This window comes from Pleurodeles waltl, chromosome 4_1 (genome assembly GCF_031143425.1).
Source record: "Pleurodeles waltl isolate 20211129_DDA chromosome 4_1, aPleWal1.hap1.20221129, whole genome shotgun sequence".
NCBI lineage: Eukaryota > Metazoa > Chordata > Amphibia > Caudata > Salamandridae > Pleurodeles > Pleurodeles waltl.
Genome location: NC_090442.1, coordinates 49,317,702 through 49,331,186, shown reverse-complemented (window position 1 = coordinate 49,331,186; position 13,485 = coordinate 49,317,702). Strand labels below are relative to the sequence as shown.

The following is a 13,485-nucleotide window of genomic DNA, read 5'->3' as shown; positions in this document are numbered from 1 at the left end:
AGTCTTTTTAGCCACAGCGCCAACAAGGTTTCTTATTTCTGATGTAGCCATTCATACAACGCAGTGTGGTGGAGACGCTGCTCAGACAGCGGGAGCCTTCCTCTGGCTCTTACTGAGGTACTGATACCAGAGAGTCATCATCAGGTCCCTGTGAATGGACCGCTGGCACTTCTGTAGGCCAAAGACACTGCAGTAACAGTGGCATCCCGTGTCAGTACCACGTGACACTAGCTCCCTTGAACCGCTATCGAACATGAGCGTTCTTGTATCAGTTACTGGTGCCATCTCTTAAAGATAGAGAATTGCACTACCAGGACTTCCCTCAGTGGAGCCACTACATTTCTGACTGTATTCAAACCCAATCACCAGTTTCCATCAGAACTTTAAGGCTAGTGTCCAAATAACAGTAATTTCAAGCTTCGAATAAGGGGTGCCTCATAGATGGTCTTCCTAAGAAAAGAATGTCCTCCTCCCCCAAACTGATTCTGCAGTCTGCTGACCACTGATCTCTGGCACCAGAAAATGTGAAATTTGACTATATGATGACTCAATGATCTACCCTTGAATCATTAAGCACATACAGGAAAGTATATATCATATAAAAAGCATTACGCCACCGAGTACATTAAAATCCAAATCAATATCTCTGGGTTGAACAAAATGCTTAGAAGTCAAAGGTTTCTTCTTTTTGAAACCCAAAACTTCACAGAATAATCCACTGTGAGGAGCGCCTCTGAGAATGTTCCTACGATCTTGAACTCTGTGTCAGTTAATATCCGACTTGCCACAAGTCTGGCCCAAGTCAAAAGTGAACTAAAGAACCACATTGTAAACCTACATCAGTAACACCCGATTGTGCTCCAACTTCTGCTTGATCACAAAATACTTTTTAATCATGCATTAGATTTTGTTTTATATCCTCTTAAGTAGATCTTTTGTCCGTTGCATGTGTGCAACTCACAAGGGTATTTATGGTTCACAATTCTATTTTGATCTCGCCCTCCCATTTGTGCTAACAGACTGAATTAACTTGCTACATTATTCTCATTATGGGCTTCCCTTTTGCTGTTTTCCATCTTGTCAGTCTCCTAGTTACTTACTGTTTTACTTGTTCTTCATGCTGTAAAGAACTCTCCCGATGCAGCACCTGAGCCTGTTCAGATTTACTAAGGATTCCAGCATACTTAAGGTCAGAAGGTCCAGAGAAGTCTTTTTAGCCACAGCGCCAACAAGGTTTCTTATTTCTGATGTAGCCATTCATACAACGCAGTGTGGTGGAGACGCTGCTCAGACAGCGGGAGCCTTCCTCTGGCTCTTACTGAGGTACTGATACCAGAGAGTCATCATCAGGTCCCTGTGAATGGACCGCTGGCACTTCTGTAGGCCAAAGACACTGCAGTAACAGTGGCATCCCGTGTCAGTACCACGTGACACTAGCTCCCTTGAACCGCTATCGAACATGAGCGTTCTTGTATCAGTTACTGGTGCCATCTCTTAAAGATAGAGAATTGCACTACCAGGACTTCCCTCAGTGGAGCCACTACATTTCTGACTGTATTCAAATGGCAACACAGGTGCATATTGTGTTAATAGACCTGTTACAACTGCATGTATAGTCTGGGCAGCACTGCTCTGATGATTCTTATGGAGTTCTTTATGTGTTTCCACCAATGACACGGACTATCTACAGAGTCATTTGGAAGGGCGACACATTTAACACAAGAGCAATGGCTCTGCTGAATCGGGATTACCAAAAGGGTGATGCCACTCCTAGTCAAGGGCGACTACTGTCTCCTCACGTCTTTGGACTTCCTTGTGTGAGGCATACTGGGGAGAGTGGGAGAGAGTGACTTAAAGAGTAGGGGGGCGAGAGTCTAAGTGCACATGTCCATCCAGAATTGGGTCCAGCTGGGATATTGTATATGCATCTGCACAATATGAATTTTTCCTTGCAGACTGTCCAAAGGCACAGAGCAGATGACACCTGCCTAGTGGTTTTTCTGTGTTTTCTCTCTCTTACTGGGTCTAATGAAGTGGGGATATTCCATATCAGTCCTCTGCCAAACTACGTTTCTTGTGCTGCACTGAAACCCATCGATTTCCCTTTCTTCAGTGTTAGAAAACATGAAATTATAAAAATACACTTTAAACTATTCATGATATCTAATAGAGAGCATGCCAATGCCTAATCATGACTTCACATGGTCAGCCCTCAACACTAAAATTTCAGCCTGTCCTTTTTCTGCCCCTTAATTTCTGCCTGTGAAGCTTCAAGCCCAGATATGACAGTTCTCTATGGCTCCAGTGACAGCCTTATTTATTGACGCAGTGACCACGGAGAGGAAGTCATCAAAGACCTGAGACCACGTCACTTGTGCCTTCGGTCTCGAGACAGGTGTATGAAGAGGTGGAGGATACGCAACCATCTTGCCAAAAGGACATCTGCGGGTGACACAGGAACCGCTAGGAGCACGTCACAGTGCTGCATGTGCTCAGGACTCCCAATGTTTTCTCAAATTCTACATATGTATTGATAGGAATTTTTATAGGACAAAGCTAGCCACAAAGCAATGCCCTGCTAATGGTTTCAGATCATGAACATCTACAAACAGAAGATCACATGTACTTGAAGAGGAAGGATAGAATCCCAATCACATCCACCATGTTACTGTTCTAAGGCTAAGTAGGGAGAATGTGTTTTGATGCGCATGTGTGTCCGTGTTCATGCATGTCTGTGTGTGTGCACGAATGCACATGTAAGTACGAGGAGAATTCTCTGTGCTCTATTATCAAGTTAATGATAAAATGTGTCTAAGTTGTCACTTACTTGCTTGGTTACTGCTGCTTTTACTTTGTGAATCCTGATCATCCAAGGGGGACAGCCTTTCCTTGTTGTCTTTCTTCACTGAAAAGGTGGAGGACACAATCACAGGACCTGAACTTTACAAAGACGAGCAGTCAGTGAACAGCTTTTTGTGTGATTGTGAGAAACTGGTTGATGGGGGTGAAACCCTAATGAAGTAGCAACCACAATTCTTATCAGGGTGAAACACAAGCAAACCCCACACTAACCTGTGCTTAATCCTCTGGTAGCTTAGCACAAAAGCCGTCAGGCCTAACTTAGAAGCAAGTTGTAAAGTATTTATGCAACACTTCCAAAAGTAATGAAGTGAAAACACAACACAAGAAAACTCCCACACCAAGTTAGAAAAATAGAGTACCGATTTAAACATTAAGTGAGGCCAAAAAGACAAAAATCCAGTCAGTAGAATCAGAGATATGCAAATTTTATAGAATTCAGGCTAATATAGTGCCTGAAAGCACAAAGTGCCACAATGACATCTGCCGGTGACACAAGAACCTCAAATTCCACATATGTATGTATAGCAATTTATATTGCACAAAGAAATGACCTGCTAATGGTTTTGGATTAGGAACACTCACAAATACGAGAACCTATCTATGTAAAGAGAAAGGATAGAATCCCAATGACATCTGCCGCATTACTGTTCTACGGTTAGATGAAGAGAATGTGTTTGAATGTGCATGTGTGTCTGTTTGCATGCATGTCAGTGTTTTCACAAATGCACATGTATGTGCGAGGAGTATTGTCGGTGCCTTATCATCAGGTTGCTGGTAAAATGTGTCTAATTTGTCACTTACCTTCTTGGATACTACAGTGTTTACTCTGTGAATCCTTATCATCCAAGGGGCACAGCTTGCCATTTTCTTCTTCCTTCATTGAAAAAAGATGGAGGACACAATCACAGGACCTGAGATTTGGAAGACAAGCAGTGGGTGAACAGCTTCTTGTGTGATGATCAAAACAACAAGTTTGAATATGGACCTAAGAATGAGTTTAGGAAACAGTTTGAATTGATCCAGAGTGCACGTCTTTATTTCCCTGTGCCCGGCCTGAAAGAACTGGGATCAGAATCCGAAATGAACACGAGTATGCAGTACTATACTAGAAAAATGCTTCATTGTGATCTGTTTGGAATCGCCCACAGCAATCCCTAGGACTTAACCATGTGGAGAAAACGTACAGTAAGATATTGAAAATATATTTACTACTGAAAGATGTACAGAAATACTAATCAGGAATATTAGAATATAATGTATGTACTTGTAAAACTCATAATCAGTCAACTTTGAAGAACGGCAATCAACATCAACCCAATAATTATTGCTTGATTACTCACCCAGATATCAAGGCAAAACATTTTTCTAGTCTGTTACTTGTCGATCTGCTTGAGGTGGGAAGAGGATAACTCAATTGTATCCCCAAATCAAACAGGGTTTACTCAAGAGGCAGGTACAGCAACTAACATTCTGGCCTTATTACTAATAATGGACAAACTTAAGCAAAAAAAGCAACCTCTGTTATGTTTATTTATGAGGCTGCTTTTGAATGTGTGCAGTGTAACCTTCTCTGTCAAAATTTATCCTCCAAGGGTATCCCAGCTCATTTTCTAAAAGCCATAAAGTTGCTGAATATGGACACCAAGGTATGGGTGCGGATCATCGACGTTTCTATTTTACCTAGGAAAATTCAGGGCCTGAAGCAAGGTTGTGTTTTGGCTCCCTAATTGTTTAATTTGTTTTTAGTTGATTTAACATCCAAACTGGATGCAGTAAATTCACATGTCCCTAAAATAGGTTCCATGTATATTTCAAATTTATTATATGCGGATGATGTGATCTTGCTTAGCCAGACAGAAATTGGGCTGCAACGACTCCCAGACAAATTATTCTTATTTACTTCAACCACCAGAATGAGAGTGAATTCAAATAAAACAAAGATCATGGAAGTTAGTTGCAGGATAATGAGAAGTTATAAATGGTTCTTACATGGTGCACAACGGGAGCGGACAACACCCTATAGATAAGTAAGAGTACTCTTTGATGGCAGAGGTTCCTTAAAACAGCACAGGAATGAAATGATGAGGAGAGGCAATGCTCTGATCCTGGCCATTTGCACCCTACAAATAACACTGAATGGGCCGAGCTTTCTACCTTTATTGAAAGTAATAGCAGCAAAACGTAATTCGAGTGAAACGTATGGAAGCATAGCGCTCTGAGGCAGAGATGCAGTACTCATAAATACAGTTTCATCTGAAGTATTTCGATCACTGTTTGCCTCCCTCCAAATGCCTCCCCAGCCCAGATAAGGTTTGGATTATCTAAACAGTTAATAGCAATGAAAGAGGACTATATAAAATCCTGGAAAAGAATCAGGTCTGCCTCTCAAAGTCAACTGTGTCAAGCCCTGTGGTAGGAACTCCAAATCAATTAAACTTGCACCTGCATGCCGCTATCTTGACTTGGCCATTAAAGAGCTAGGGATTCATCAAATATGGGAAAATTCCCCTTTTCCAGCCGCTTTTAAAAAATTGGTCAATGCTATTATCAAGAAAACATCCACGTTCAAAGATAAAGATATGCATAACGTAGATCTAAATGAATATAAGATACTTAAGTGGCAAACTTACCTAGATGCCGGATGGTCCAGGCAGTTAAAAATATATTTTATGCATTATCATTTTGGCCTTCATCCAAAAGAAATCAAGAGAAAAACATGGAAAAATGTGAATACAAAGGAGCATTGCAGATTGTGTAAGTCTGGGGAAGACACTATCATACATATTACTTGTTTGTGCACAGCTTTATTACAAGAAAGAAGGAAGTTGCTGAAAGTTCCCTTTAATCAGCGAGGGATTCGGACCTGAATTCGTTTTGACTATAATTTTAAAAAATTGCTATAAAAAACAAGAATATGTATTTTCATTGATGACTTGTTAAAGGAAATGTGTTTGAAAAAGTTACTTTTTAATGAACAAATGGTAAAGGTTTTTATTACCCTGTACAATAAATAATTTGACTGACAGAGCATGAGTAGTTGATTCAAAGGCTTGGTCCTCCTTGGGTTTGTTGTAGGGGACTTTTAGCACCAGGGTTTGACACCCTCATTTAGTCTGGGTCCACGGCTTGTGCCTTTTACACTTGCACATATTTTATTAATTTTCACTTTTTTTTTTGTTTGTTTTTTAGAAAAGCCTGCTTTTAGCTAATTGATTTAATATTCCAATCAGCTGCCTCTTTCTAAAAAACAGAGTTCGCACTGCACATTTTAGCAGCCATTGTACAACACGCACTCTGTGCCTTGTACAAGGTGGCCATGTACGATACATGCCAATTTGTATTGTCAGCTCAGGAGCCAGTTGCTATTCATAAGACACATCATTACGTCAGGCCTGTTCTCCAAACTCTGTATGGGTTGTTATATAAGCAACACGAAGGCCTAAGGAGGGTAGAGGTCATTCTGGTCATGACCATCCGGGGTTGTGTACCACACTACAGAGAGCTTTGCTGAACCTGGTGCTGACTCTTCAACTTTCAGAGAGGATTGCCATCCAGACCCCTGCTATTCTATTCAGATATGGGATTGGGGTTACTCCCTTAGATCGGGACAGGCAGAAGGTTTACAACAACTATGTTCTTGGATCTAGACACAGGGTTTCAGCAGGAATCTCAAGACTTTCTAGAATTACACAATATGGTGGGGCTTTTCATTATCTTCACGTTGATTACTGTGCTATGTTTCATCTACCTTATTATTGCAGCCCATGCTTTTTACACTAGGATGCAATTGCTTCAATAAATGCTTTGAAATCCAGTTTGCATCTCGTGTCCTGCTTTAGCACGTGTGAGTAACCGAGTAACTAAGTGAAAGGGGTATGGTCTTTTTCCACGACTACCCTGAGGAGTCAGTGTCAAGTTTAGGTTGCCACAAATCACCACTCCCCTGACTGGAGTGGGTGAGGCACTGCAGGCTAGCTAGAAGTTAGGCCAACAGCTTCCAAGCGGTGTGGGGTTGACTCAGTCTCCCACCCTCAGTTGTGCTGATGTCCTAAACCAGCAGTCTTATTACCAAAATGGGAACCACATAAAAGAGTGAGGCAGCAAAACAGTTCTCTTCCAGTCGCATGTCTAGAGATGGCAGATAAGTCGCTTCAAAGTGCTTTAGTGCAGCAGCGGTGGCTTGGTATATTCGGGCACACTTCCGGCCAGTGTCTCGGGCAGCCCTGCACTCGAGCACAGTGTCAGGTGCCCAAGGAAGCAACTTCACTTGTAGGAGCATAGTCCACATGAGCACATGTTGGCTCAGTGCCACAGGGCTAGTCACGATACAAGTCCAATCGGGCTTCTTCAACGGCACAGACTGCTTGGGTACACCTATCAGGCAAATGCCATGGCTACGACAGCCAAATCAAAATCAGACAAACGTGGAGAGTGGTATGGTTTAGCAATAGTCTCTTCTTGTGTGCAGGCAACTCTTGCACACTTTGGAGCAATTGCCACAGCTGCAACAGTAGGGTAAATGGGAGAAGTTTGCTTTGACATACTTCAACAGTGTTGCAAGTTCCCAGCTTCAGCGATCATGCTTTGCTTCGAGCTAGGAATATACCAGTCTCACTTTCACAAGGCTCTGTCAAATGGACCCACAGCACTAAGGTCAACGGCTCTTGTTCACCTCAGTAGTTCTTTCCTCTTGCAGGGTCCTTTTGACTTCTTCCATGAAGGATCCACCAGGCCATGGAACATCTCTTCCTTCAGACCAAACTCTAGGTGATGTCCCTTCCAACTGTCTAACTGCCAGGCAGACTCCAGCTCTGGATGTGTATTCTCTGTCTATCCTGCTAGTTTGGGTTATTATTCCGTTTATATTTTGTTTTCAGGTTGTCTTCCAAACTCAGCTGCTTGGACTGATGCTTCTCACAGGAAGGTCATCTCAAGGTTGGGGAACCCACCAGAGAGGCAGAAAGGTGTGTGGGCATTCTGTATTTTGTTAATAAAAGCCACAACGGACAGTGATCAGGAAGAGAGACAAAAGGCTAACCCTTTATAAAGAGCCCTTCACATTGCGGCAACAGGGACCGCAGTCCTACCTTTTATCTGTACCATCCATCAAATGGCAGTTTTCAGGACAAATAATCAGCAACCCTCTGTAGAAAAAGGATCTAATTGAATTTTGATGGGGAATCCTGTCTCCTCCTTTTGCACTTCGGTGCCTAGGCTCCCTCCCTCTAGTCCACTCTAATACCTGGAAATGTAATCTCACTTACATCTCCTGCACATGAATAGGCAATTGGCTTCCCAATGGATACTCAGACAGTCATGATGTGTGTACCAGGCAGACCACACACCTACATACGTAGCTATGGTGAGGGCAGTAGTGCACGGATCGAGGTTCACCTGTGGCAGCTGAACTTTACAAGAGTGGGTTGCCACTCCGGTGGCACAAATAAAATCTGGTCACACTAGGATTTGTAAAAATATGGTATGCTGCTGCCACCACCACACTACAAGTGTAAACCCTTGACAGGGACAGTAGTCCTCTTACTAAAGGACAGGCCTAGACCTTCAAAGCAGATGCCAGAGTAGGGTGAGGCTTGGGCCAAAAATCCCATAATCCTTGATACTCACAGTTGAGCACTCAGGGCATAGGAAACAACTGTACACCATGCAGGGGGCAAATCTTGTCCCAAGTGCCAGTTCTTCCATTTGCAACACTTGTACTTCCACCACGCTGGTGTCTCTTTTTGCCCCATTTGCTCTTGGCAAGGTCCCATCCAACAAGAAGACACTTTGTTGGTCCCCCTTCTAAAAAACACAGTCTGCAAACCCCACCATCTTAGACGTACATCACTTCCTGCTCACCCTTCCAAAATACTACAGAGTGTAGTCAACCACCACCTCTCCAATTTTAACCAACTCTTGGGTAGGCATTTTCCAAACCGATTTCAGACCAGGCCATGGTACAGAAGCCACCCTGACCTCGGTTGTGGATGATAAACGAGCTTCCCTCGGAGAAGGAGCAGACAGTGCCCTCATCATGTCAAATGGTTCCACAACTTGGGATACAGTCTCTCACTTAATCTTGCTACATCGCCAGTGGGAGATCGTAAGAAGAAGAAGAACTTGAAAATGTTGTTTTGGAGTGCACCAGGAGTTAAGTTTGAGCCCAACCCTCTTCAACATTTAAAAACCTTCCACCCTTTTTGTCGTTTAACAGTCATCAGACTAATTGTTTACTCAAATGTGAATAACAAAAATTGGTCAACAAGAAGGAAGACCCCACTAAAGCAATTCACAAGTTTAAAAGCTGTTGTTCATTTACAATGATATGGAAATTCAACAGTGCTTTAAACTCAGCTCATGAAAAACAGAAGTGCTTATTCTTGGTTAACTGTTGACTGCTCAGTCTCATCCCTAGAGGCACACTGAACTAGGCCCCTCTTTAGATCCTGCCCAGAAACTAGAAGTAATCTTTGACACCAACTTTTTGTTTCAGTGCCACATTAACAAGATTGTATCTACTTGCTTCTTCCTTCTCTAAGTTCTAAGAAACCCGCTTCCTTCATTGGCCTCTAGTTGTAGGGACACAGTGATTCAAGGTAATATACTGTCTAATATAGAAAGCTGCAAATCCTGGTTCCTGAGTTAATTCATTCATCTTCTGTCCAGATAACCAATAGAGCATAAGTGGCAAACTAATAGAACTAAGCCTTTGCAAAAATGTATGCATCTCAACCTTCTTAAATATCCCCTAACTGGATTCCAGTGGACAAACATGCCTTATGTATGCCTCTGTTTCAATCGTAGCTCCAATTATCAATCATTTATTAAATACTGATTCAAACAATATTTCCTTGGCTGGACTCAGATCGTCTATCTCTTGGACACTCACTGTTCCCAGAGAAAAGCTTGTGTTGGTATACAGATATTCTCTTACCCGAGTGCCCAAGACTTGCCCTTCACGCTGCCCACTATCAACAACCAGCTAATTTTCAGTAAGTGTTAAAATCTTCCTCTTCTGATCTCTAGTTCCCCTCTCTTCCTTCCCAAAGAATCAAGATTAGGAGGCTCTACAGAGTTACATTACCATCATGACATTGACAGGCGGGAAACCCAAGGAGGACTATAGGGGATAGTGAGGCAACTTGGAAGTAGCGAGGTAACCTGGAAGGAGACCCAGGGTTCTTTTTTCGGGCTTCTTTTATGCATCCCTACCCTGGCTGGGCTTAGGATCTGAAATTTTAGAAAATGGAAGTTATCTGATATCACTTTGGGCTTTCAATGTCTTAGGGCCCAATTTAGATCTTGGCGGAGGGGGTTACTCGTCACAAACATGATAGATATCCCGTCCGCCGTATTACGATCCCATTATATCCTATGGAGATCGTAATACTGCAGATGGGATATCTGTCACTTGTGTGACGGAGTATTCCATCCGCCGATATCTGAACCAGGCCCTTAGGCACAGATGTAGTAAATGAAAGCAGTAGACCTCTTGAAGGACTTCCAGGCACTAGCACATGTGGAAAGAACATTAACAAGGGAAGTGCTGTGGGGAGGGATCCTTCTAGGACAGGGAGGGATCATTCTAAGACAGACAGATACTAATAACAAGGAGCTCAATTTAGTACAGGAAAGGCACCTTTGCAAGGCGTTTGCTTAAAGACTAGCCTGATTTTGTTTTTAACCAGAAGATTCCCAGCTTAACGTGGTTACAGATATATCCTAATTTAATGTGGCTGGGAATGATCCTTTATTCCAGTTGTTAGTGGGAACTGGCAGAGCCTGCTGCTCCTGTGGATGCCCTCAGTCAGCTAGGTGTTGCTATAAAGCAAATATACCCTTTTCACCAGCCTGGATACCTTGCAAAGTAGCTTGTTAGAAAGGTTGCACGCTGCAAAAACTTGGGGGGACCTCTCTTCCACGTTGGATGGTATATTTTACAGCTTAGTTGACTTTAACAAATATTCTGCTGTGAGTGAAGATGCAGGGTCACTAACCCACTGACTTGCAAAACCTCAAACACAGAGCCGGTAGGGCACTAGAGCAAAGAGGAAGATAACTCATACTCAAACAAATACAATGTGTTTTTTTCCTATCATGAGTTTCTACCACATGCTCTGGCTTAATGCAAGACCCAACAACCCTTGAAGGTTTTCACAGAAATCCTAACCTCTTACCAATTGGTTGGCATTCACTCTAGGGCTTGAGGTTGCTGCTACAATCTTATGTTTTTTCTTGAGGTCTTGGAGAAGGGGGTGTGTATCTGTTGCACAAAACTGCCCTAGGCTCCTGGTGATGGAGTAATGTATTGATGTCCCATCACAACGCCCTCGAGTACTAGAGATAAGGAGATGCTTACAGGTCTTGGGGATGGCTGGTTGATCTCTGCTCCTTCACAGCACCCACGGTCATGAAGTTGGAGTTTTGTACCCTCACAAAAGCCTAAGGTGTGGCACACAGCTTTGTGTATCCTGTCTCCTCACTATGCCCTCAGTAACTTGAGAGGGGGCTTTGTCTTGTTAAATATTGTTTCCACTTTGTGATGTGGCGGGATTTGCCCAGGCCAGATAGTCTGAGTGACGTATCTCTTGGTTATATTTTCAAAGAGTGAATATGGAAAATGGGGTAAGAAGTAAGTCAACTATGACAGTAACTGCATGTATTAAAACAATATAGTAAAAGAAGTGTAGATGAAAAATAGAATTTGAGAAACAGAGAGAGAGGTCTTACATTTAAATCACATCTCTAGCAGGAGGCTTTTACCTACCTGAAAAAAACAAAGATTACAGGCATGTTATAGTTAGGTTCATATTTTACACACACAAAACCATAGAAATTCAGCAGTTATAGTTGTACTTTTGTTAAGAGACTATAACTTGTGGCCTAAAGTAACTTTAGCGCACAAGTTATAGTTTCTTCAGACAAGTATAACTATAACTGCTGAATTTCTATGGCCTTGTGTGTGTAAAATGTTCACCTAGCTATAACATCCCTGTAAACTTTGTTTTTTTCAGTGAATTTCTATGATTTTTTAACGTAAAGTAATATTTAATTACCATACGTTAATCCAACCACCAACACTTAACATTTAGAAACCCTTAGAAATGTACTAAAAAAAAAAACAAAGGCTACAGGGACATTATAGTTAGGTTCACATTTTACAAGAGCACAACCATAGAAATTCAGCAGTTATATTTACAGTTATCTCAAGTAAATATAACTTGCGCCCTTACCATGCACTGCTAATTCCCCAAATATTACATCACTTATAATATCTTCTACGACGTTATTGATGATATCATAGCAATATCTGCAGGAAAATTATTGATGAGAAAGCTGTGCATGACGGGGGTGCGGGTTATAGTTACTTGAAATAACTGTAATTATAACTGCTGAATTTCTATGGTTTTGTGCATATAAAATGTGAACCTAACTATAACGTACCTGTAACATTTGTTTTTGTTAGTGTGTGTGTGTGTTTGTGTGTATACACACACACTTATACACTATAGAAGTAGTGAAGAGAGAATAGAGGCGTGCAAACTGGAACATCTGCTATTGTTAAAAAATACACTTCATTGTATGTCATACAGATCACAACCACCAATTATTAAGTGTTTTAAGTGGGGCTCCCTCACTGCACAAACATCAGCCTGACCCCTTTAATGGATGTCACTTTTGTCCAATAAGTTCGTTCTATCCGTCTTCATGCAGCCTACTATGCCCCCACAATTCCCTCATTGAACGACCCACCGTTCTTGGCGTGGGAGTCATGAAAAGCATTGCGTGTAACATCACATGCATCTTCAGTCTGGATAGCTGGATCAATGAAGAGTGAAGGGGTGGAAGAAAATCACAGATCCCTTCAGGTTGTGCTCTGCGGTGTCACCTGATACTGTATGAGCACTCTACATTGCTGTATTTGTTCACATAACTAATATTTCTTTAAATTCTGTGTATGTGTTCATATATGTACGTATGTATGCATGCATGTATGTATGTATGTATGTATATATGTATGTATGTATGTGTAAGTGGAATTACAGCTGCAAACAGTACTAATGTGGATTAGAAGCACTGGTAAATGCAAGAGCATGAGAGTTGAAGAGGAGGGTTACTACCAATCAGAACTCCCTCATTACCGCTTTAAAGGTAGCTGTAAATAATGTGAGCAGGCTCTTCATCGGTTCATGTCTATTTTTCTGCATTCATGTCTTTCAGTGACAGGAATACCCATTTGTGTCTGCAGAGACAATTCCCTGTCCCGCATCTTTCACCAGCAGACACAATCGGTCTACTGCTCTTACTCACTTTGATGATTTTACTCTCTGAATCCTTACAGCCAAATGGACACAGTTATTCCTTTTTTTCTTGAGATGTAAAGTCGAAAGGGGCAATCACAGAACCTGTTTTCAAAGTAAGAAGAGAAACAAGTCAGTTGCCAGCACTTTGTATGATGAAAAGCAGAGCAACAGTATGGGCATGGAGAAAGGAACCGAGTTAGGAACAATAGCTGCATCTCTTCTTGTGAGAGACATATGGCCTAGTAAAAAGTTTAAAACTCAGGGACTTGGGTTCTAAACAGGACCTTCAGAGTCTATCAAAAATTGCGTGATGCATGAG

General features: G+C 42.0%; 1 protein-coding gene across 1 annotated transcript in view; it reads right to left on the bottom strand.

Annotated features, from left to right (window-relative positions):
* Nucleotides 1-13,485, bottom strand: part of LOC138286972 (uncharacterized) — a 248,419-nt gene that overhangs the window by 30,682 nt on the left and 204,252 nt on the right. The window contains exons 18-20 of the mRNA XM_069227341.1: nt 13,174-13,259; nt 3,664-3,773; nt 2,828-2,935 (exon numbers count right to left, since the gene is read on the bottom strand). Of these exons, the coding sequence (XP_069083442.1) occupies nt 2,828-2,935; nt 3,664-3,773; nt 13,174-13,259 (304 nt within the window). The remainder of the gene's footprint in view (nt 1-2,827; nt 2,936-3,663; nt 3,774-13,173; nt 13,260-13,485) is intronic.